Raw genomic sequence first — 26,021 nt, 5'->3', positions numbered from 1 at the left:
CCTGTAGGGAGGGGGATGGCCAGAAGAGGACCAAAGTGGGGCCTCAGGACATGGGTCCCTCTTGCCTGGGTCTTAAAGCAATAGTCTACCACAACTAGCACAGCATAAACACTAACCAGAACCAGTTTGAAGGCCCTCAGATCACACTACCCTGGCCTGCTCTTCCAGTTTAAATAATGGTGACTATTTCACCATGTGGTTCTAGCCATAAGGAATCCTCCGTGATAATACGTTGTAAAATGTCAACACTGGTGACCAAAAACAGAGTTGTGGGAGTGTTAAGTTTACTTCAGTTTAGCAGACATTAATTAAGTACCTAATTAGAGCTTTGGGAAAGAAAGATAAAACCTTTTAAGGTCCCAACCATTCAGAGGTTCAACCTAGGGATTGATTGGTATTGGTGGAGTGGGGGGAATATATATATATATATATATATATATATATACACACACACACACATATGTATACATGTGTGTATACATGTGTGTGTGTGTGTGTGTGTGTGTATGTATATATATATATTAGATTATATATATGAGAATAGGAGTTGTGCTATTGGAGAACGTGAAAGAAGGTATCTCATGCCACCAAGCGGCACCCAGAAAATCTTAACAAAATGCAGAAATGAAGCCCTCTTATCTCAAACCCCTGGACCCTTCCCCTTCTCTGATCCTCTATTCAAGTCAACTATGACTTTATCTTTTTTTTTTTTTTTGCTGAAACAGATTCCAGAAATTAAGTGTATTCTCTCCCTTTCTTCTTTTATTTTCATTATAATGAAGTATTTCAGATCTCCACAGAATAGAATACTCTATCAAGACCTATGTACCCACCACCCAGCTTAAGAAAGGTAATACTACGAATACAGCTGAAGCCACAGAGCCCTCCCCAGTAGGATTCCTCTCCCTTTGTTTCCCCAAGAAGTGGCCACCATCCTACATGAGTTCTTTACCTTACCCTGCGCATGCTGTCACACATGCTGCATTTGTATGCTTCTCTCCTGTGTGTGCCTTTCCCCCAGACATCTGTAGCTACAGTCCAGACCTGGTGGTCATTTTGCATGTGTCTTAGACGTCATACATGTGGTATCATGTCTGTATCCTTCTGGAACAGCTCCTTATGCAGCTTTCAGCCGCCATCTCCCCATCGGAGGCCCCCTGTGTCTCAGCCCCCTGTGCGTTCTGGCCTCCTCCCCCCAGCCAGCTCACATCCTGTTCAGTTTACCTGCCAGTCCCAAGCCCGTGAATGAAGGCTGGTTCTACCATAGATGAGTCTCGGCTTCTTCCCCTGTGGCTCTTAACCAGCGCTTCTGAGACCTCGGCTGCATCAGCGTCCCTGAAGGGCTCGTTCAAACCCAGAGTGCTGGCCTTACCCTCAGAGTTTCTGATTCAGTAGCTCTTGGGTAGAACCTAAGAATTCCCGGGTGATGCTGTTGTGGGGACCGAACTTCGAGAACCACTGCTCTAACTCCGTGTCTGGGCCCAGGCTCAGCAGCACAATCTGGCCTCAAGGCCAGTGGAGCCAGCAGGGAAGTTTCCTTCAAAACCAGGCTCTAGGGCACCTGGGGGGCTCAGTAAGTTAAGCCTTTGGATCAGGTCATGGGATTGAGCCGCATTGGCTCCTTGCTCAGCGGGGAGTCTGCCCCTCCCTGTGCCCCCCCCAACCCCGGTCAGGCTTTTTCTCTCTCTCAAATAAGTAGATAAAGTTTTTAAAACAAAACAAAACCATACTCTAGAGCAGCACTGTCTAATAGACATATAACGCAAGTCACATGTGTAATTTTAAGTCTTCTAGTAGCCACATTAAAAAGTAAGAAGAGGGTAGGGGTGCTTGGGTGGCTCAGTGGGTTAAAGCCTCTGCCTTTGGCTCAGGTCATGATCCCAGGGTCCTGGGATCGAGCCCCGCATTGGGCTCTCTGCTCGGCGGAGAGATCTGCTTCCTCCTCTCTCTCTGCCTGCCTCTCTGCCTACTTGGGATCTCTGTCTGTCAAACAAATAAATAAAATCTTAAAAAAAAAAAAAAAAGTAAGAAGAGGGGTGCCTGGGTGGCTCAGGTGGTTAAGCATGGGACTCTTGATTTCGGCTCAGGTCATGATCTCAGGGTTAAGGGACCAAGCACCATGTCAGACTCTGCACTTAACACGGAGTCTGTTTGTCCCTCTCCCTCTGCTCCTTGCCTCCCCCCCCAATAAATAAATAAAACATTTTTTTAAAGTGAAAGGAAATGGGAAAATTAATTTTAATAGTACATTTTAACTCAATATATTATCGTTTCAACATGTAATCCATATGAAATTATCAGTGAGTTAATTTAAAATTTTTATACTTAACAGCACATATCAAGTTAGACTAGCCATATTTCAGTCACCACATACGGCTAGTTACTAATGTCGTGGACAGCGTAGCTCTAAAGACTTGACCTACATCTTTCTCCTTACAACAATTGTTTTAAACTTGACATTTTCTTATATTTGGAGCTGTAAGAAATTAATTTAAAACAGGCTCACCAAATGGTGGAGAGTGATACCTTTTAGTGAAGGTACAGTGGGCCAAAGAGGAAAAAGAGAGATCTGAGTCAAGATAATTTATCTAAGCAAAACCTGCCTACACTCCAGTGCATTCATTTAAAACAAACTTATTTTTAACTTGAACAAATGCTATCAGATATGTCTGTCAAACATAAGTAAAGAGTCACATTTCATTGGATATCAGTTTTTGGATGATGCAGTTTGGAATGACATCGGTGTTAATAAAATTCCCATGGGCTTCTAAAAAATGAAAAACCTAAAAATAACAAACAACAGGTTCTTTCTTTTTTCTTCATCTTCTTTCTTTTACGCCAACTGCAGGATGAAATGAGAGAAAAGGAACCATGAGGCAGCATTAACCAGCACCAGTGACCTTCTAGACCCTGTGTCTGTGGGCTCCATCTGTGTGCTGTATCTCAGCAAGGAGAGACAACACACCTTCCTCTTGTAACCTGCGCCCTTGCGCGCTCGTGCAACCCATGGCTTCAATTCTGGGATAATACCAACCTTGCCTCCCTCTGGCCTGACACCATAAATCCCTCCCTGCCCTCCACCCCCACCTAGAGGCCATTCTGGAATTAGTGGAAATCTCTTCACCTTAAAAGCCTCTGCTCATTCCACAAATGATACTCCCTTACTCTCCCAGACCCTCAGTTTCTCTATCTACCATACAAGAATGAGGCTGTGATTATGAAATACACAGCTGTGAAAATGCAAAGAAGTGTACATCATTTCCAAATATTCAAAGATAAGATATTCTTCAAGACCTAATTGCCAATTCAGTGATAAGTAATTGCCATACGATGACTAAGTGTCTTTGGACTGTCACATAAAATACAAACATCCACACCTGAATATTTAGGTATTAATCATTGTGTGGTCCTACTTGGAATTCCTGACTTTTTGCTATTTGTATGTAATCACCTTTGCAAAGGCACTGTCTCTCCTATGAATGTCTGACTAGTGTCCAGCTAGCCAATTTCCTTACTGCTTCTGCTAACCGTTCTCTAAAGAAATATTTTTCTTGGTTACTGAGACACTTACCATTTGTTAGTAGTCTTTCAGGTAGAGGACAAAAGACCTCACAAGAACGAATGAGCAACCATGAAATATATTTCAGAATATACTGTATTTTCTATTACTAGGTACATGAGTTTTCTGTTAATGGTCTAAGCTGGTAAAACTGAATTTTTAAACTAATTCTGAACGAACTTCTTAATTTATTGGGAGACCTGGGGGGTGGGGAAAGGACTGTCAGTAGCAGGTAAATGCCAGGCAAGGTGGGGTGATGTGCAAAGCTATTGCGATACCTGATCTTCTGGGGCTGTTCTCTGCTGGGGCAGATCTTCTTTAGTCGGCTCCTTCTTGCTTTTTGTTAAATTTGTCTTTTTCTTCCTCCCTTTCAGAGTCGTTGGCCCCTTTGGCAGGCTTCTCATACTGAAATTTAGTTGTTCCTTTGGTAAAGAATAAGACAGACGTTGGAGCAGACATTCCAGGGAAAACCATCCCGATGCATAAGGACTAATGACACCCAGTCCTCTCCCCGAAGCAGGAGCGTAGAAGAAACTCTGAAAAGCGGAGGTGGGAAGCCTCCTCCGGGTTGATAGTTCTGCCGCTCGATCCCTTACTTTCAGGGTGACATTCTTCTCAGTCACCCTGTGCAGCTGACTATTTTTGGCCCTTCCCCGAAGAAGGGATCAGAATCATCAGGGTCTGCGGCCTTCTCTAAGGTTTTGTCAGAAATTTCTCGCAAAAACGTTTTGCCTCAAGGACACATTCTATAGCGAAGCGCATTCACTCAACCCCTGAATATTTCACTTGTACCAGGCCCACGCGCATCAGTGCGTAATGATGGGGGATGAACTCTGAGACTCTGGACATTTTCAAAGCCACGCGCAGAAACCAGGTGTGCCATTGGCTGGCGCTTTTCCTTCAGGCCACGCCCATTCCCCCGCCCACTCCCCGCCCACTCCCCCGCCCACTCCCCGCCCCCGCCCCGCCCCGCCCCGCCCCCCGGGCGGACAGTGGCCTGCGGCTTGCCCGCTGCCCCGGGGCCCTCAGCTGTCTTAGTGGAGGCTGCCAGAGGGCTGCACACTTCCTTCTCAAAAGCTGTAGGTCCCCAGGGAATGGGGCTCCGACTTGGGCCCTCGGCCTTGGGTTTGGGGGAACCCCGGCTTCCGTGTCCCGGCCACCCGCAGGGCCGCCCGCCGCCCTCGCCCCTCGGGCACCCGAGTCCCTCCTCACCCTTGGCGGTCTCCGGGCCCTCCTCAGACTCCTCGTCCGGCTCCTCCGCCGTCTCCCAGGCGGCCTCCTCCTCGGACGAGGCCTCGGACTCGCGGGCCGCGGCCGGAGCTGCCCACGCTGGTGGGCCTGCGGGGGCTGCGGGGTGCCCGTCTGGTTGCCTGGCCCGGGGCCAGACCATCACGCGGCCGCGGCGGGGCCGCACAAGGATGTGGTTGTTGTGGTAGATCCGGTGCAGGAGCGAGTGCACCAGGTCCAGGAACATGAAGCGGAAGCCAACCATTGGGAACTGGTGGGCGTCCACAAGGATGTCCAGACCCTCCTCCTGCTGCTCCTCCCCGTCCTCCTCCGCAGGCCCGAAATCCGAGTCGTCCTCCTCGGCCTCCACGCTCATGCCCGCCGGGCCACGGGCCAGACCCAGACCCAAGGCAGCCTCCCCGAGGCCTCCCACAGGCCCCTCCACTTCGGACACCTCCATCGGGGGCAGTCCAGAGTGGAGGGCCACCTCCATCTCAGGGGGCTCGGACTCGAGGGCCACCTCCATTCCAGGGGACCCTGACTCAAGGGCCACCTCCATCCCGGGGGGCCCGGACTCGAGGGCCACCTCCATCCCAGGGGGCCCGCACTCAAGGGCCACTTCCATCTCGGGCAACCCTGACTCGAGGGCCACCTCCATTCTGGGGGACCCTGACTCGAGGGCCACCTCCATCTCGGGCAACCCGGACTCGGGGGCCACCTCCATCCCTGGGGGCCCGGACTCGAGGGCCACCTCCATCCCGGGGGGCCCGGACTCGAGGGCCACCTCCATCCCGGGGGGCCCGGACTCGAGGGCCACCTCCATCTCGGGGGGCCCGGACTCGAGGGCCACCTCCATCCCGGGGGGTGCGGACTCGAGGGCCACCTCCATCTCGGGCAACCCGGACTCGAGGGCCACCTCCATCCCGGGGCACCCAGACTCGAGGGCCACCTCCATCCCGGGGGGCCCGGACTCGAGGGCCACCTCCATCCCGGGGCACCCAGACTCGAGGGCCACCTCCATCCTGGGGGGCCCGGATTCGAGGGCCACCTCCATCCCGGGGGGCCCGGACTCGAGGGCCACCTCGGGCCCTGCCATTCCAGCCACCTCAATCTGGGGAAACCCGACCCCGGGGGCCACCCTGTTGCCACCTCGGGCCTCCAGGGACCATGCCCCCACAGCGCTCACGGGGCTATCCTGGCCAGGGTCCTGGCCGGGATCCCCGGAGGAGGACATGGCAACAAGCAGTACCTCAGTGGGGCGATGACGGGGCTGAGGCAAAGCCAACGGCAAAGATGGTGGCCGTCGAGGGAGCCGCCGCTGTTGGGAGGCGGTGGGCAGCGGGCCCGACGTGAGGTGGACGGGGAGGCCGAGGAGCCGTCCACGGAGGGGACGACAGTCTGCGGCGGTGCCTGAGGAGGCCCGCGACGGGAAGGGAAGGGGGCGGATGTCGCCAACGGCCCACCCAGGCCTCCCCTCCTGTAACAGTGGACAGGGTTCCAAAGGGGCCCTTGACCAGGGACGGGGGGCGGGGCCAGAAGCGTCAACAGTGGTCCTACGTCGCGCTGCTGGACACCCGGGCTCATTGGTCGAGAAGCGAGGATTGACATGCGCAGCCTCCAATGAGTGACCGAGGCCTTTAGGTTCTAGGGTTGCTCGTGGTTACCTCTGTGTTCTTCGAGGCCTTAGGGTTCTCCGTGGCTTTCAGGTCCACACGACTCCTGTCCCTTTAATTGTACCAGTGTCTGAGAAAGTAGAGTGATCCAATATGGAGACACCTTGGGCCATGTGAATTACAAGGTGTTCCCCAATTTCCACTTGGCAATGGCTAATACAAGTAGGGACAAGGTCATAAAAATGATGTATAGCTCAAACTTAGCAGTAGTAAAAATCTCCCAAGAAGAAAGAAGTTGGAAAATTTAACATAGTTAAAACTACTTGGAAAAGAATAGACAAAATTGACATGGGTGCAGTCAGAACTGAATGTTGAAGAAGTGGTAAATGAGGAGTTAGTGGTAAAAGAGGAGTTAGAAGGTATATAATGAACCCTGATAAATTTAAGCCTTCAAAGAATGAACAAAAGAGATACTTCTTTTAAAGGGCCAGGTCATCTCCTAAGAGGTAATAAGCCTGACAGACTTTAAAAGAGCAGGCTTCCTAGGATGTTTCTGAGGCAAAAGTCCAAGACTTTTTATTGATTTCAAAATGTACTTAATCAAGATCTCAAGTGTAATTCTGAAAATTATGCAGAAATCACTATTTTATTCCCATTCTGTTAAAAAATGTTTCATAGACACAACCCAGGGCAACAGCACAGGTCCTGTGTCCGTGCTTTAATAAACCACCATTTTGCACCAAAGATGTCTCAAGAATTCATTCTTGGTCATCGGCTCCAGACCTCAGCCCACCGAACCTCACCTAGGTTCTAGAACTTCATCATATGGCTCCCAACGTGGGGCTGTGAGTCTTTACATTTGGACTCTGAGCTTCGGTGCAAAATTGTGTTTCTCTGCTTGGTGCCAAGACTCCATTGCTGCAATGACTTCACCACGACAGATCATCCTGACTATGTACAGAGACACTTCTTCACGGTCAGCGCTGGATTCAGCTGCCTCCACCTTTTGTAACTCCCCTATACATTCCTCAACTGATCAATGTTGACCCGAGTAGGTAGGGACAGCTCTACGCCCCTATTCAGCAGGAAGAAGTTACAGAAGATGAGACCTTCCACCTTCAACCACCTTAAAGATTTAAGGGTCAAAATTGTTCAGGGGGGAATGATGAGGGAGCAGGAGGCTGGCTGAAGACAAAGCAAAAGCTGGCACCTTGCATCCCCTCTCCATCCGCTCCCCCTCAGTCATATGTGTAGCATTCCTCAAGCAGCCCTGACTGCCATGAACAATAAGCAAATAGTTCACTTGCTGGGATCACAATCCTGCAAGACAGGAGTCTCCCTTGGCTTACAAATGTCCTAAATCTCACTAAAAAAGACGATTGATAGCAGGATTATGACATCCCACCAAAAAGTCTCCCAACTATCTTGATGTAAATGGCTGGCCTAAAGATGACATTGATCAAGCCAACATTGATCAAGCCACAAGGGCAAGGCCTCTGGTATCCTGGCACCCTGTAGGCCCTCTTTAGCATATGAAAACTCTGTTGAAACCTCCCTTCCCTTCACCTTCCCCCAACCACAAGGTACATAACCTGCCTTCCCTCACAACCCAGGGCAGCAGCTCTTCCTGCCCTTGGGTCCTGTCCCCATGCTTTAATAAACCACCATTTTGCACCCAAAAAAAAAGTTTTATAATACTAAAAATGTCTTTTAAAAAAATAGCAAATAATATTTGGGTATTTAATACCATAAATCCTGTCAAGGTGTCATCATCCCAACAAAATTTTAATGTTTTTATTTTTCTACTGGTCTCACCTCAATAATAGAGCATGGTGCTATCCACTGGTTTAAATCTGTAAGGCAATGTAGAAAATCTCTAATTTGTGATCCTCGCTATAAAAAGAGCAAAACTGAGGTACAGTCCCAATCTGAGGTCTAGAGTTGGTTTTAACATTTACTCACTGATGTGACTTTAGGAAAGTTACTTATCATTTCTATGCTTCAGTTTATCATTTGTGAAGATAGAGTAATAATTATCTAGCTATCTTCCAGTGTTGTTCTAAGAATCAAACAAGATAATGGGGAAAATGCTTTTTCATACTGTCATATTTTATATACATACAAGATATTATTATATCAATAATAATCTTTCCATTCTTGAACTATTGGAGAGAAGCTATTGAGTAGTTTCTTAGCCGTCAGAAGGAATCATCTAATTTGGTTTTAGAGGAATCTGTTCTTCCCAGCTAATGGACTTACACACTTCCTCCCTGGCTGAGTTCATACGCTGACTTGAGTCAAGACTTGAGTGAAATAGGTAGATGGAATGAGATGGGATTATATTTAAGGTATTAACCATTTGTTGAAAATATATTCTTAGTTTGATTTTGTCTTCTAAGTTGGTTAATATTTCTAAGTATATAGTTTTTCACTTTTTAAAAATCTCCATTATTTATTTATTTATTTTATAAACATATAATGTATTTTTATCCCCAGGGGTACAGGTCTGTGAATTTCCAGGTTTACACACTTCACAGCAATCACCATAGCACATACCCTCCCCAATGTCCATAACCCCACCCCCCTCTCCCAAACCCCATCCCCCCAGCAACCCTCAGTTTGTTTTGTGAGATTGAGTCACTTATGGTTTGTCTCCCATCCAAGCCCATCTTGTTTCATTCATTCTTCTCCTACCCTCTTAGCCCCCCATGTTGCATCTCCACTTCCTCATATCAGGGAGATCATATGATAGTTGTCTTTCTCCGATTGACTAGTTTTTCATTTTTATATTATAAAATCTAATAATATTATTTTCATAGTTTTAACATCATTATAAATTTGTAAATCTTTTCTCTTCCAGAGATAAATTTTATATTTTCTTCCTTTTAGAGGTCTTCTTAATGTTTATATTTAACGCCTTAATCCATTTGGAATTAATACTGATTCATAGTATAAGATTAAAATATCAGTTTTCTTTAATTTAATTTAATTTTTAAAAAGATTTTATTTATTATTTATTTGACAGACAGAGATCACAAGTAGGCAGAGAGGCAGGCAGAGAAAGAGGAAGGGAAGCAGGGTCCCTCCTGAGCAGAGAGCCCGATGTGGGGCTCGATTCCAGGAACCTGGGATCATTACCTGAGCTGAAGGCAGAGGCTTTAACTCACTGAGCCACCCAGGCACCCCAGTTTTCTTTAATTTTAAAAAGCTCAACTACAGTACCATTTGTTGAGTAATTACTCCCCTCTATAATGTTGTATCCTTTAGCACTTTCCATAAAGGCAGAAGAGATGCAAGAGAAAATGCATGTTCTTCCAAAATTTCAGAGCTGGAAAGGCCTTTAGAACTGAAGCTAAGTCCATTCTTTTTTAAATGTGGAAACTAAGGCCTAGAGCAGCTAACTAGCTTTCCTAAGGTCATGCAACTTCATGGAGGAGCCAGGACTAAAACCAGTCTCCTGACCTTTAATTTTTTTAAAGATTATTTTATTTATTTAAAGATTTATTTATTTATTTGAGTGGGAAAGAATGAGAGAGAGAGAGAGCACGAGATAGGGGAAGTGAACATAACCTGAGCGGAAGGCAGTTGCTCAACCAACTGAGCCACCCAGGCGCCCCTCTCCTGACCTTTAGTCCGAAGTTGAAATAGGCCTACTTCTTATATATGCTGCTTCAGGAGAAACTTGACAGCAAAAGATTAATTAACCAGGCTCAAAGTAAATGGCCATAAGTTGAGACTCTCTAAAAGTTCTGGACCAGCACTCCTGACCTCTAGTCAATCAGGAAGTATTTACTAAACACCTACATATAATGCCTCATGTAAGACCTTTCCAAGGATGGAGATGTAAGGGCCTTCATCTCTGGTGGCATATCATAGTCTAGTTGGGAGAAAGGACTGCATGTTAAAAAAAAAAAAAAAAAAAAAAGAACAGCTCCTGACATTCAGAGCTGGACTGGCACCCATGCTAGGCCTTTTTATTCTCCTATTAGACATAAACAATATCACAGAACACCGATACTGACATCAAGGTCACTCAGCCACCATGATGAAAGGAGACAAAACAAAGCCACTTTGTAATTTTACTTAAGCAGGGACAAAAAACAAGGTCACAAAATCTTAAACATCTTCCTCTCTTGGCTAAAATGAGATTAGATTAAAAATCTAAAATTAATTGCTAAAATTAGATTAGCATCTAATCTGGAGCAAACCCCTGTTTCCTTCAAAACTTCCCCAGATGATCCAACCCAAACCCAATTCTTTTTTTTTTTTTTTTTTAAGATTTTATTTATTTATTTGACAGAGATCACAAGTAGACAGAGAGGCAGGTAGAGAGAGAAGGGGAAGCAGGCTCCCAGGAAGCCTGATGTGGGGCTCAATCCCAGGAACCTGAGATCATGACCCGATTAGAAGGCAGAAGCTTAACCCACCACTCAGGTGCCCCACCCAAACCCAATTCTTATGATAGGTTCTTATACCTCTTACAGAGTCACCACATGGTTCACCCTGAGGTGCTTTCTTCCTTACTGCAATGAGTAATAAACCCAACTTGTTCAACTACTGGTATGTTTCTTTGGTCTTAGGCTGGAGGATACTGATGATGTAAAACATTTACATCCTTACACTGCTGTATATTGACTCAGCCAAGTGAGACGGGAGGCCTCTCAGTTGATGGGCTTTTCTCAGAAAAGCCTTCCCAGAGGAGGGAGGGCTTGGATACAAAAGATGGGCATCATATCCTGACTGAGAAGAACAGTAAAGGCAGGACATGGTTTCCACATTGCCCTGGTTAAAATGCGCTCACAACCTCGGAGGGTTCTTGGCTATGAGAGCCTGAGCCTTGGAATACAGAAAGGGAACAGATGTAGCTCCTAGCCTGGGGGCGGAGGGGCAGACCTAGAGGACCTTCCATGTGACTGAAGCCCCAAAGCGAGGAGGGTGTTGACAAGGACACACCCATGTCCCCCCACATGCTCTGACCAGGGCTGCCCCCCCTCTTCCTTAGCAAACCAAAGCTCACAGCTAGATGGTTTTTTCATATGAAATCAGAGTATTTCTGCTTTCTTCACCTCCATCCTGTCTCTATCCATTCTTTTTTCAAAACTTGGAACTAAATCATCACTATTCACTTTAGAGAAGATAGCATGTTACCAAAACCAAAAACAACACAAACAAAAACCATACAGGTTTCTTCCCAGGTCATGAAAAGCTGGGCTGTCCACCTGAAGCTACAGGACAAACACTCCAGACCCTAGTTATTCAGTCCTTCACTGAGCAAATTTTAAGTACCTGCTGTCTACTTGGAATTATGTTAGAGCTTAGGAACTCACAGATACCTAAGACCCAAGGCTTGTCCTAGTTCATGGTCTAGAGGGTTAGACACATACTTGGATAATGATGACACAGGGTGTCAAATGCTATAACAGGGATTGGCATGACGTGGGAGCTTGGGAAAGAAAATGATTAGCTGGCGGGGGAGGAGAGGTGAAGGAAGTGGGTTGGTGCCTGGGAAGGTGCTCAAGAGAAGTCATTTCAGGTAGGTCCTAAAACTAGGAGTTCAACTGGCACTAAAGGTGGGTGGGAGGGAGGTTAGGGAAGGTAAAAGAAACAGCATGAGCAGTGGCAGAGATAGCGGCTTACGTGGGTGTGGACCTATTGGGATGGCTGGAGCACTGGGCAGAATGGCAGATGGGCCCTTAGAGCTAAGATGCAGGAGGTGGGGCAGGGCTGGGCGACTCAGTTAGTTGAGCATCAGACTCTTGGTTTCAGCTCAGATCATGATCTCCAGGTCATGGGATTGAGCCCTACAGGCTTCCAAGCTGAGCACACACTCTGCTTGAGTGCTTGAGATTCTTTCTCCCTCCCCCTCTGCCCCTGCCCTTGCTCACACTCTCCTTCTTATTTAAAAAAAAAAAAAAGAGCCGAGTGGGGGCCATGAATGCTTAAGAAAGGAGTTTGCCCTTTGTCCTGAAAAGTAGGTCTTCTACTTCTCAAACAATCACTGAGATGGTAGCAGAATTAGCAGAATAATTTGTGATGCATTTAGCAACAAATAAGACCAAGAAAAGGTCTGCGAAGACCCTGAAAGTCCTTCCAGCAAGTTTTAGTGCCCACACTTCTTCTCCTTGTAAAAATAGCACATATTCTTTGTACAGTAGATCAAAAAAGTAGATAAGCCAAAACAAGGAAGTGAAAATCACACATATCTTGGGGCGCCTGAGTAGCTCAGTCGGTTGAGTGTCTGACTCTTGATTTCAGCTCAAGTCATGATCTCAGGGGCATGAGATCAAACCCCACATCAGGCTCCATACTCAGTGTGAAGTCTGCTTGGGATTCTCTCCCTTTTGTTCTCCCTCCTCCTCTGCCCCTCCCCCTGCTTGCACATACTCTCTCTCTCTAAAATAAATACATAAAATCTTTAAAAAAAATACCACACATATCTTGCTAATATAAATTATAAGATAATAGGAGCACCTGGGTGGCTCAGTCTGTTAAGCATCTGCCTTCAGCTCAGGTCATGATGGGGTCAAGCCCCACATCAGGCTCCCTGCTTGGTAGAGAGCCTGCTTCTCCCTTTGCCTCTGCCACTCCCCCTGCTTATGTTCTCTCTCTCTCAATCTTTCTCTGACAAACAAATAAATAGAATTTTTTTTTTAATTACAAGGTAATAAGACCCTAGATAAATGAGCAAAGGACATGGATAGATAAATCATAGATAAATACAAATGATTTTTAAACATATGGACAAATGACTTTTGACCATATGGACATATGCTCAACCCAATGCAAATTAAAACTATACTGAGGTAATGATAATCACTAGCATTTATTAAGTGCTCGTTATAGGTTGGCACTATTTTAAGCGCTTACATAGATTATGTTATTTACTCCTTGCAACAAACCTATCATGTGACTACTATTATTATCCATCTTATGCAAATCAGGAAACCAAAACATACAGAGGTTTAGAGACTTTCCCAAGGATACACAGTCAGTAAGGGACAGAACCTGAATTAAGAAAATAAAATAATAAAATAATCTCCTTACCCAGGAAAAAAATCACTCTAATATTTGGTATATAGTTCAGTTTAATTTTTTCAGGTTGGTAAGAAATTATAATTCTTAACTCCTCTTTGACTAGAGATTTCTACTCCTCTACCCTACCCTTACATAGGAGGTTGGCTGTTGATTGCAAATAGATGTTCTTTATCATGTTAAGAAAGTTTCCGGGGGGGCCTGAGTGGCTCAGTGGGTTAAGCCTCTGCCTTAGGCTCAGGTCATGATCTCAGGGTCCTGGGATCAAGCCCCACATCAGGCTCTCTGCTCCACAGGGAGCCTGCTTCCTTCTCTCTCTATGCCTGCCTCTGCCTACTTGTGATCTCTCTCTCTCTCTGTCAAATAAATAAATAAAATAATAAAAAAAAAAAAAGAAAGTTTCCTTGTCCTCCATTATTAACAGCTGTGTGGTTTAGGGTACTTTGTTTCTCTGGTCCTCAGTTTCATTTCTTGAAGGTAATAGTTACCATCCCACAGGATTTTTGTGAATGTTCAATGTGATAATATACAATGAGCATTACCAGAATTAAGGTTATTAGTGAGGTTTGTCAAGGTTTCCTCACTTTCTAAGCATGCAGTTATTTCAGAGGAAGGAGAATTTTAATTTGGTCCTCTTGTCCACCTTCCGATGCTTGCTCTCTGGATAGAAGAAATTACTAGAACTACACGCCTACAGATCTCCCCTCATCCATTTTTATGATCTCAGTCATTTTTGTGGGGATTTTCCTGCCGGATTATCCCATGGCTGCCTCCTGCTTAGAATTCAGGTTTTAGTAAAAGAGCACACACAGAGGATCCTCCCTGATCACCCTAAGTAAAGCTTAGGGTTTACTTAGCTTTACTTAGGGTGATCCACTGCCACCCTAATCACTGTCATATCTTTACCCATTCTATTTTTCATAGCTTAGAACTTTTCCCATTAAATTACTTTTTATCGTTATTGTTATAATCCCTGTCCTCATTACCTCCCATTGTACCCCCACCACAAAGACAGGGCTTACTGTCTGTTTTCTTCATTATGTCCCCCAAACACCTAGAACAGCAAGTAAATATTCAAACATGTATCAACGTTTATCAAATCACTACACTAGTCCCCATTTGTCTGTAGTTTCAGCTATCCATGGTCAAGTGAATTCCAATCCGGAAGTAGATGATCCTTCTACTGGTATGTCAGGTCAATAGTAGCCTAATGCTATGTCACAATGCGTATGTCATTCATTCCCCTCACTTCATCTCCTCAGGTAGGCATTTTATCATCACCCATCATTACAAGAAGAAGGGGGAGTATAGGATGTTAAGAGATTTTGAGAGAGAGACCACATTCACATAACTCTCGCAGTATTGTTATAATTGTCCTATTTTATTATTAGCTATTGTTGCTAATCTCTTATTTTGCCCAATTTATAAGTTAAACTTTCATAGGTAGGTATGTACAGGAAAAAACATAGGGTATATGTAGGGCTTGGTACTATCTGTGGTTTCAGACAGCCGCTAGAGGACTTGGAAGGTACCCTACAAAGATGGGGCGACTATTGAATAAGCAACTTGCTTTCTCTATATTGGTTAATTATACAAGGTCCAAAACCAAATGTTACTGGGTTATAGGATTGCATTTATGAATTGGGTGAGCCCCCAATAGATTAATGAGATTTAAATAGGGCGTGGAATTTCTGTCAAGTGTTGGTAATTTCCATAGATACCAATATATCTCATATCACCAGAGGATATAATTATCCTTAGCTTGAGGGGGCAACTTCATAGGGAAAATGTCTTAATTTAACAGTTAAAAAGCATGTGTAAAATTGCAGGGGATTCCACCACTGTTAAAGTGTTCGCTTTGTGGTTAACTCACACTAAATTACAACTTTTGGAGGTCAGAGAGGTCACTTGCTCAAAAGTCAGCTTGCTGTCTCTTTAATATGGTATAAGTTAAAATCTTCCAAAATCTTCTTCCCCTGCTTCCCCACAAGGTTTGAAATTCCCCATCTTGGCATCATTTCATAGGGCCTCTAGACAGAGACAAAGTACTTTGTACGTTAAAATGGTATCACAACCTATCTGAAAGTGTCATTAAACAAACATTATTTAAGGCAGGGTCTGGAGGAAGTAGAATGGAAATTCTGAGAGGACTCAAGGAGTAGAGAACTGAAGAAAACATCTAGAGCATGGGGTGCTCCCAGGGAAGGGAGGTCTGTATGGAGAATGATAGTGGATAATCCTGATTGTAGGTGCCTAGCGATAGTGGTGAGGTTGGAGAGGACAGAGGTCACTCTCTGAGAATGAAGTACATTGGAAAAAGAGGCAAAGGAGCTAGAGAAGCAAACTTCCCATTTTTTTTTAAAGATTTTATTTATTTATTTGACAGAGAGAGATCACAAGTAGGCAGAGAGGCAGGCAGACAGAGGAGGAAGCAGGCTCCCTGCTGGGCAGAGAGCCTGATTTGGGGCTCGATCCCAGGACCCTGGGATCATGTCCTGAGCCGAAGGCAGAGGCTTTAACCCACTGAGCCACCCAGCTGCCCCTAAAAGTGTGTATTTAACAACATGATTCATTCCAGCAAATGAAGGCAAAGAAAAATGCACATGGGAATGAAACACCAAATTCATGCTACTGGTTACTACTTGAGAAAAAATATGCAGAGCTTCAACTCCATTTCTGCTGCTTTATTTCTAACCCTGGAGAGCAGTTACGTGGGCCCTGAGGAAGTTCATATTAGTATTGCTATAGTTTTATATGTAGCAAATGGGCCCAATCTCTAGAATCTAGAAGAGAAAGTGGATGAAAGGGTAATTGGTCAGAGAAAGGAAGGCGGCCCATGAGTTTGTTGAGCAGGTCTTGTTTCTACATTCAGTTAAGGTTACTTAATACCATATCTGGATGGCATTAATAATTTTGCTGCCAGGCGCCTGGGTGGCTCAGTGGGTTAAAGCCTCTGCCTTCGGCTCAGGTCATGATCCCAGGGTCCTGGGATCGAGTCCCGCATCGGGCTCTCTGCTGGCAGGGAGCCTGCTTCCTCCTCTCTCTCTCTCTCTCTCTGCCTGCCTCTCTGCCTGCTTGTGATCTCTCTCTGTCAAATAAATAAATAAAATCTTTAAAAATAATAATTTTGCTGCCTATGTTACAATGGCATACTTCATCATCTGCTTTATGTCAGCGTCCCTCAACTGTGAGCTCCACTGGTTGGAACCTCAAAAGGTCCTAAGGTACCTTTTTCTTTCCTAAAGTACGAAGTACCTCCAGAGAGAAGTTAGTCTTAGGCAAAGCTATGAAAATGGGAAGTTTGGGGCACCTGGGTGGCTCAGTGGGTTAAAGCCTCTGCCTTCGGCTCAGGTCATGATCTCAGGGTCCTGGGATTGAGCCCCACATTGGGCTCTCTGCTCAGGGGGGAGTCCGCTTCCTCCTCTCTCTCTCTCTCTGCCGGCCTCTCTGCCTACTTGTGATCTCTGTCAAATAAATAAATAAAATTTTAAAAATAAAAAAAAAGTAAAAAAAAAATAAAAGCTGTAAAAAAAAAAAAAAGAGTTCATTTGTTTATTTGAGAGAGAGCAAGCAAGTGAGAGAGCGAGCACGAGCCGGGGCCAGAGGGAGAGGGAGAGGGAAAGGGAGAAGCAGACTCCCCACTGAGCAGGGAGCCTGACAAGGGACTCAGATCCCAGGACCCCAGGATCATGACCTGACCCGAAGGCAGACGCTTAACCGACTGAGCCACCCAGACGCCCCAGTAATTCTGATAATGAAACAGCATGTCAGATCCTTTATTTCTAAATTGCTTAGTATGAGCGATTTCAAATATACAGAAAAGTAAAGGAGCAGTGTGAAGAACACCCGACTTCTCTAAGTTATCTACATGTAGCCACTCTGTTTTCATTTTCACCCCATCTTCCTTCTGTCAAGCCCTTTACCTGAGTGCCTGAGTTCTGGCGAGCAAGTGCACGATGGGAACACTGAAAAGGCCACTATAGTATCTGTCCTTAATCATCCGAATTCATTTAGATCTCCTGCTTGGCCCTCTGTTACTCTTTGTTTGGAACATTCCTGGATTCTTATTTTGGCTTCTGTTTTTCACTTCTACTGGTGGTTCTTAATTCAAGTACACAGATTCCCAAAGATCCATGGATAAAACCATCAATGATGTATCAAGGGGTCAGGGCACCTAGCTTTGTGTCTTACTCTTTTCTCCACTGCGGCCACTTCATCATTGCCCTCAGAGCGCTGTGGCTCAGGATCTAGTGAGCTCCAGTCTTCTCCCCGGCCCAGGCCTTGCTGACCTATTCAGTTCACCGGCAACATTTTCCAGCCAGTGGATTAAGGTTGGTTTCGCCTTAGGTGCAGGGCCCCTTCTCCTGTTGTCTTGCGCCAGAACACAGACCTAGATCATCACCGTGGGAGCCACACTCTGAAAACTACTGCTCCAGAACATCTTTTCTCCCTGGATACTTTAGCCTCCTTTCCACAAAATAGTCTGCTACAAACTTACCAAAAAGGTGAAAAGATAAAATTCTTAGTAGGTAGAGCACTTCACAAACTGTTTTTTTTTTTTTTAAGATTTATTTATTTATTTATTTATTTGACAGAGAGAGATCACAAGTAGACAGATAGGCAGTCAGAGAGAGAGGGGGAGAAGCAGGATCCACGCTGAGCAGAGAGCCTGATGTGGGGTTCAATCCCAGGACCCTGAGATCATGACCTGAGTTGAAGGCAGAGGCTTTAACCCACTGAGCCACCGAGGCACCCACCGAGGCACCCCCACAGACTGTTTTATTAACTGTTTGAATGTACTTCATGACAAAGTATAAAATGAAAACGAGACCTTATTAACACCTCACTGATTAATCACCAGACTGTGACTAAGCTTCTTTCCATTTAACAGTCCTGCAGAAATCCTCAAAGAAGGGGCACCCGGGTGACTCAGTTGGTTAAGTGTTGAATTTATTTATTTATTTGACAGAGAGAGATCACAAGTAGGCAGAGAGGCAGGCAGAGGGAGAGGAGGAAGCAGAGCTGAGCAGAGAGCCCGATGCGGGCTCGATCCCAGGACCCTGAGATCGTGACCTGAGCTGAAGGCGGAGACTTTAACCCACTGAGCCACCCAGGAGCCCCAAGTGTTGAACTCTTGATCTCAGCTCAGGTTTTAATCTCAAGGTTGGAAGTTCAAGTGCCCACTGTGGAGTCTACTTAAAAGATAAAATATTTCTCTTCTTAAAAAAATCCTCAAACAAGCTAATAGTTACTGAACATGGTCTAACTGGAACCCTTTATCATATCCATGGTCATGTGAAAAGGGCATCATTTACTAGTTAATACAAGAGACTACATTTCCACTATGGAAGGAGGAAGGCATAAGCCAAGAGAGCTGGCTTGAAAATTACTTCAGCTGGTTGCTCAGGAAGGTTTTCTAAATCACTAACTAGGCTGATATTTTACAGCTTTCTTCTTCTTCTTCTTCTTCTTCTTCTTCTTCTTCTTCTTCTTCTTCTTCTTCTTCTTCTTCTTCTCCTTCTTCTTCTCCTTCTTCTTCTCCTTCTTCTTCTTTTTTTAAGATTCTATTTATTTATTTGACACAGAGAGAGACAGCAAGAGAGGGAACACAAGCAGGGTAAGTGGGAGAGGGAGAAGCAGGCTTCCTGCTGAGCAGGGAACCCAATGCTGGGCTCCATCCCAGAACCCTGGGATCATGACCTGAGCCAAAGGCAGATGCTTAACAGATTGAGCCACCCAGGTGCCCCTACAGCTTTATTCTTATAGCTATGACAAAAGGACTTCACAAGAACCAAACTATGGAAGTACATACAGTACGGTGAATCTGTATCTGGCACAGAAGTGGAGGACAACTGAAATTCTAAGAAGAAAACACTGGTTTTAAAACCTTTACAAAACTTGTCATTTAGCTACTCAGAAAACTTTTTTTAAATGAAGCTCTAAGCAATTCAGAGGGTGTCCAGGCTGTTCTTTAATGACATGTACCACACCTGGCTCACTGCTACCTTGCATTCTGCAAAGTAGTTTGCTTTTAGCATTCTCCTTCTACATCTGCTTAATCTTTTTCTTCCTCTTCTTCTCACCTGCTTCTTCCCCTTTGTCATAGTCATCATCATTCTACGTGTGTGGTCCTGCCAAGTATAATACTGATCTTGGGTTTGGGTGCTCATGGAAAAAGAACCCCAGTTGAAGATTTTCAGGAATTATAGCTTTAATAACCTTACGTAGCATTCCAAGCTGGGCATTTCAGGACTCCAATAGTAATTGAAGAATGAGTCTTTGGAAATTGTTTTGTTGTTTTGTCTCTCTCCCAGATAAATAAATAAACAAACAAACAAACAAATAAAATCTTTAAAAAGAGAGAAGGGATCAGAATCAACTGGATATGACCTTATCATATATGTTTTAGTCAACACCTCATTTGAGAAATATTCACTGGGCTCAAAGAAATTCTGTGAAACTCATAGGCTCACTAGCATTGGAGACCTTGCGCAAAATCTTGTTCAGGTGCTCTAAAATAAATCATTGGGTTTCTGAACCACATTTCAGAGTAACCCTGCGTTCTTGAAAACTTTCACACCAAAACAAAGAATTTTTTAGGGTGGACATTACTTTCAGACTTCTTCTCAAGTTTTGTGTTCCTTTTTTATTTCCTTAACTGTCTCCTCAATACCTGGTTTTCATTTATTTTTATTTCTGCAGGCTTATAAGATGATTTATATCTCTTATCAAACAGGTTGATAGGGACAGGTGTATTTTCTCTCACTCTCTCAGACAGCAATAAGTCACTGCTTAACATCATTAGGCAAGTCCTGAAGGAAGTTTACCTATGCTCCAACTGAATCTATCACATTTTTCCTGGGAAGCTACCTTGGCTGGAGGAAAGTGTCTCCTCTCTATGGCTGATTCCTTCCTTCCAGCCGTCAGTCACGAGGGGCCGGCCACTCTCATTGCGCCTTGTGATGCCAGCGCCACAGCCTCCCTGGCAGAAAAGCGCGTCCTGGGCAGAGCTTGGGGCTCCTCTGCTTTCCCATCTCAGTGCCTTTTTCTTCCCCACCGTCAAGTGTCCTCCATCCCCTAATGAAGACCGGAGACTCAGGAGGGCGCAGCTGGGGAAAGATGACGGGCAGTCCCTCGGCGCCACAGTCTATCTCTCTGCGGTCCTGTGGGCAGACCCGTCCTCTTGGCCTCGCTGAGTGGCCCACACAGCACGAGGGTTCACGTCTTCAACCGTCCCCGGGACGGCCCCCGGTGCCCCTCCTCCCCCTCCACCCTTCCCAGCAGCTGCTTCCAGTTGGGCAGCCAGAGCTGGGTTTAGGTCGCTTCTTTCACCAGCCGCGTTGGGGGACCCCCGCTGCCTCCTGCCTGGCTATGGCTGGGAAGCCAGGACACGGGTGAGGGCAAACGAGGGAGGTGGCTGAGGCCGTGCTGCTGGGGGAGGTCGATGGCCTGAGGTCGGCATGATGGCCACGACTGCTGGACAACCTTGCCTGGCAGATTCCCGGTCGGCCTTGAGCTGCCATTTACATCTGGCCAAAGTCGGGCAAGTTGAGAAAGAGCTCAGGAAAGTTCCCTCCGGCAACTTTCTCCAGCGTCCAGTTCCCTCCTGCAGGGCCTCTCCCTGGAGGCCTCTAGGTCTTAAGCTCATTGGCTGAGAAGGGGTGATGGGCAGGCCCACCACCTCGCCTCCAGTTTGCTTTGGTGAAGAGGGGTCATTGCTCTCCTCTCCATGCACACCCCAGGAGGAAAGACTAAGTCATGATTACCCATATGTGCTGTGCAAATGATTCAAGATTGGTAGCTCTTTCTAAATGGATTTTTTTTTTTTTTTTTAAGGTAGTCTCTTCTCCTAACGTGGGGCTCAGACTCACAACCCGGAGATCAAGACTTGCAAGTGTTGCCCCCTGAGCCAGGCAGGTGCCCCAAATAAAACAGGAAGCCTTGACACAGTAGGTACAAATTCCACCAAGGGGCTGGAGTGCTTCCTTCCACTAACACAAACTCCAGTCAAGCTGCTGCTTTTTTCCCTTCCCTTTCCTTCCATTTCCTTCTCTTCTCTTCTCTTTTCTTTCTCTTTCTTTTTGATTACTTTTTTCTTTTTTCTTCTCTTCTTTCTATTCTATTTTCTTTATTCCCTCCCTCCTTTCTCCTTCTCTTTCTTTCTTTCTTTCTTTCTTTCTTTCTTTCTTTCTTTTTTCTTTCTTTCTTTCTTTTTTAACATTTTGGTTCCAGATCAAGACAGCACGGTTTTGTGCAAAATGCCCTGGGCTTAATGGTGAGATATTAATGAAAATGTTTTAGGTTGGAAGAGACCTTAGAAATCACGGAATGCAGTGGTTCTCCAAACTTGAGTATGCATAGGGGATCACCTGAAGTGCTTTTCTGGTTTCATATAAATTTTATAATTATTTGTTCCATTTCTTTGAGAAAGATGGATGGTACTTTGATAGGAATTGCATTAAATGTGTAGATTGCTTTAGGTAGCATAGACATTTTCACAATATTTATTCTTCCAATCCAGGAGCATGGAACATTTTTCCATTTCTTTGTGTCTTCCTCAATTTCTTTCATGAGTACTTTATAGTTTTCTGAGTATAGATTCTGTGTCTCTTTGGTTAGGTTTATTCCTAGGTATCTTATGGTTTTGAGTGCAATTGTAAATGGGATTGACTCCTTAATTTCTCTTTCTTCTGTCTTGCTGTTGGTGTAGAGAAATGCAACTGATTTCTGTGCATTGATTTTATATCCTGACACTTTACTGAATTCCTGTACAAGTTCTAGCAGATTTGGAGTGGAGTCTTTTGGGTTTTCCACATATAGTATCATATCATCTGTGAAGAGTGATAGTTTGACTTCTTCTTTGCTGATTTGGATGCCATTAATTTTCTTTTGTTGTCTGATTGCTGAGGCTAGGACTTCTAGTACTATGTTGAATAGCAGTGGTGATAATGGACATCCCTGCCGTGTTCCTGACCTTAGCGGAAAAGCTTTCAGTTTTTCTCCATTGAGAATGGTATTTGCGGTGGGTTTTTCATAGATGGCTTTGATAATATTGAGGTATGTGCCCTCTATCCCTACATTTTGAAGAGTTTTGATCAGGAAGGGATGCTGTACTTTGCCAAATGCTTTTTCAGCATCTATTGAGAGTATCATATGGTTCTTGTTCCTTCTTTTATTAATGTGTTGTATCACGTTGATTGATTTGCAGATGTTGAACCAACCTTGCAGCCCTGGAATAAATCCCACTTGGTCGTGGTGAATAATCTTTTTAATGTACTGTTGAATCCTATTGGCTAGTATTTTGGTGAGAATTTTCGCATCTGTGTTCATCAAGGATATTGGTCTATAGCTCTCTTTTTTGATGGAATCCTTGTCTGGTTTTGGGATCAAGGTGATGCTGGCCTCATAAAATGAGTTTGGAAGTTTTCCTTCCATTTCTATTTTTTGGAACAGTTTCAGGAGAATAGGAATTAGTTCTTCTTTAAATGTTTGGTAGAATTCCCCCGGGAAGCTGTCTGGCCCTGGGTTTTGTTTGTTTGGAGATTTTTAATGACTGTTTCAATCTCCTTACTGGTTATGGGTCTGTTCAGGCTTTCTATATCTTCCTGGTTCAGTTTTGGTAATTATTGTGTTTCTAGGAATGCATCCATTTCTTCCAGATTGTCAAATTTGTTGGTGTAGAGTTGCTCATTGTATGTTCTTATAATTGTATTTCTTTGGTGTTAGTTGTGATCTCTCCTCTTTCATTCATGATTTTATTTATTTGGGTCCTTTCTCTTTTCTTTTTGATAAGTCTGGCCAGGGGTTTATCAATCTTATTAATTCTTTCAAAGAACCAGCTCTTAGTTTCGTTGATTTGTTCTATTGTTTTTTTGGTTTCTAGTTCATTGATTTCTGCTCTGATCTTTATGATTTCTTTTCTCCTGCTGGGTTTAGGGCTTCTTTCTTGTTCTTGCTCCAGCTCCTTTGGGTGTAGGGTTAGGTTGTGTACCTGAGACCTTTCTTGTTTCTTGAGAAAGGCTTGTACCGCTATATATTTTCCTCTCAGGACTGCCTTTGTTGTGTCCCACAGATTTTGAACCATTGTGTTTTCATTATCATTTGTTTCCATGATTTTTTTCAATTCTTCTTTAATTTCCTGGTTGACCCATTCATTCTTTAGAAGGATGCTGTTTAGTGTCCATGTATTTGGGTTCTTTCCAAACTTCCTCTTGTGGTTGAGTTCTAGCTTCAGAGCATTGTGGTCTGAAAATATGAAAGGAATGATCCCAATCTTTTGATACCAGTTGAGACCTGATTTAGGACCGAGGATGTGAACTATTCTGGAGAATGTTCCATGTGGACTAGAGAAGAATGTGTATTCTGTTGCTTTGGGATGAAATGTTCTGAATATATCTGTGATGTCCATCTGGTCCAGTGTGTCATTTAAGGCCTTTATTTCCTTGTGGATCTTTTGCTTGGATGATCTGTCCATTTCAGTGAGGGGGGTGTTAAAGTCCCCTAGTATTATTGTATTATTGTTGATGTGTTTCTTTGATTTTGTTATTAATTGGCTTATATAGTTGGCTGCTCCCACGTTGGGGGCATAGATATTTAAAATTGTTAGATCTTCTTGTTGGACCGACCCTTTGAGTATGATATAGTATCCTTCCTCATCTCTTATTATAGTCTTTGGCTTAAAATAGAATTGATCTGATATAAGGATTGCCACTCCTGCTTTCTTCTGATGTCCATTAACATGGTAAATTCTTTTCCACCCCCTCACTTTAAGTCTGGAGGTGTCTTTGGGCTTAAAATGAGCTTCTTGTAGGCAACATATAGATGGGTTTTGGTTTTTTATCCATTCTGATACCCTGTGTCTTTTGATTGGGGCATTTTGCCCATTAACATTCAGGGTAACTATTGAGAGATATGAAGTTAGTGCCATTGTATTGCCTGTAAGGTGACTGTTACTGTTTATTGTCTCTGTTCCTTTCTGACCTACTACTTTTGGGCTCTCTCTTTGCTTAGAGGACCCCTTTCAATATTTCCTGTAGAGCTGGTTTGGTGTTTGCAAATTCTTTCAGTTTTTGTTTGTCCTGGAAGCTTTTAATCTCTCCTTCTATTTTCAATGATAGCCTAGCTGGATATAGTATTCTTGGCTGCATGTTTTTCTCGTTTAGTGCTCTGAATATATCATGCCAGCTCTTTCTGGCTTGCCAGGTCTCTGTGGATAAGTCTGCTGCCAATCTAATATTTTTACCATTGTATGTTACAGACTTCTTTTCCTGGGCTTCTTTCAGGATTTTCTCTTTGTCACTAAGACTTGTAAATTTTACTATTAGGTGACGGGGTGTGGACCTATTCTTATTGATTTTGAGGGGTTAGGGTTAGGGTTAGGGTCAATTCTTATTGATTTTGCAGATTTTCTCTGCACCTCCTGGATTTTGATGCTTGTTCCCTTTGCCATATTGGGGAAATTCTCTCCAATAATTCTCTCCAGTATACCTTCTGCTCCCCTCTCTCTTTCTTCTTCTTCTGGAATCCCAATTATTCTAATGTTGTTTCGTCTTATGGTGTCACTTATCTCTCGAATTCTCCCCTCATGGTCCAGTAGCTGTTTGTCCCTCTTTTGCTCAGCTTCTTTATTTTCTGTCATTTAGTCTTCTAGATCGCTAATTCTTTCTTCTGCCTCATTTATCCTAGCAGTGAGAGCCTCCATTTTTTTTTTTTTAAGATTTTGTTTATTTATTTGAAGACAGACATTACATGTAGGCAGAGAGGCAGGCAGAGAGAGAGGAGGAAGCAGGCTCCCCACTGAGCAGAGAGCCCGATGTGGGGCTCGATCCCAGGACCCTGAGATCATGACCTGAGCCGAAGGCAGAGGCTTAACCCACTGAGCCACCCAGGCGCCCCATTTTTGATTGCACCTCATTAATAGCTTTTTTTAAATCTCAACTTGGTTAGATTTTAGTTCTTTTATTTCTCCTGAAAGGGCTTTTATATCTTCTGAGAGGGTTTCTCTAATATCTTCCATGCCTTTTTCGAGCCCAGCTAGAATCTTGAGAATTGTCATTCTGAACTCTAGATCTAACATATTACCAATGTCTGTATTGATTAGGTCCCTAGCCTTTGGTACTGCCTCTTGTTCTTTTTTTTGTGGTGAATTTTTCCACCTTGTCATTTTATCCAGATAAGAGTATATGAAGGAGCAAGTAAAATACTAAAAGGGTGGCAACAGCCCCAGGAAAATATGCTTTAACCAAATAAGAAGAGATCCCAAATCGTGAGGGGGGAGAAAGGGGATAAAAAGAGATTCAGAAAGAAAAAAAAGAGAGAGAAAAGAAACAATTAAAAAAGAAAATGAATAAAGAAAAAGTATAAAAAAGAATATATATATATTAGATAAACTAGTTAAAAAACGTTAAAAAAGAAAAGGGTAAAAGTTAAAAAAATTTAGCAGAAGAAGAGAAAAAAAATTGAAAAAGAAAAAAAAATTAAATTAACTGCAAAACTAAAGAATCACAGGGAGAAAGCCATGAGTTCCGTGCTTTGCTCTCTCCTCCTCTGGAATTCTGCTCGTCTCCTTGGTATTGAAACTGCACTTCTTG

The 26,021-nt window shown here is 44.2% G+C and overlaps 1 protein-coding gene across 1 annotated transcript in view; it reads right to left on the bottom strand.

The window, feature by feature from the left end:
• Nucleotides 1-2,555: 2,555 nt before the first annotated feature.
• The window catches only part of LOC309855867 (uncharacterized protein), a gene marked incomplete at its 5' end in the record, with an annotated part of 42,655 nt that continues 19,189 nt past the window's right edge, over nt 2,556-26,021 (bottom strand). Inside the window, 4 exons of the mRNA XM_082716507.1 lie at nt 2,556-2,842; nt 3,838-3,981; nt 4,772-6,401; nt 6,451-6,511. Of these exons, the coding sequence (XP_082572633.1) occupies nt 3,878-3,981; nt 4,772-6,401; nt 6,451-6,511 (1,795 nt within the window). The 3' untranslated portion in view covers nt 2,556-2,842; nt 3,838-3,877. The remainder of the gene's footprint in view (nt 2,843-3,837; nt 3,982-4,771; nt 6,402-6,450; nt 6,512-26,021) is intronic.

This window comes from Mustela nivalis (assembly GCF_964662115.1).
Source record: "Mustela nivalis genome assembly, chromosome: X".
Taxonomy (NCBI): domain Eukaryota; kingdom Metazoa; phylum Chordata; class Mammalia; order Carnivora; family Mustelidae; genus Mustela; species Mustela nivalis.
Note: the sequence above shows the minus strand (reverse complement) of the source record. Positions and strands in the feature narration are given on the sequence as shown.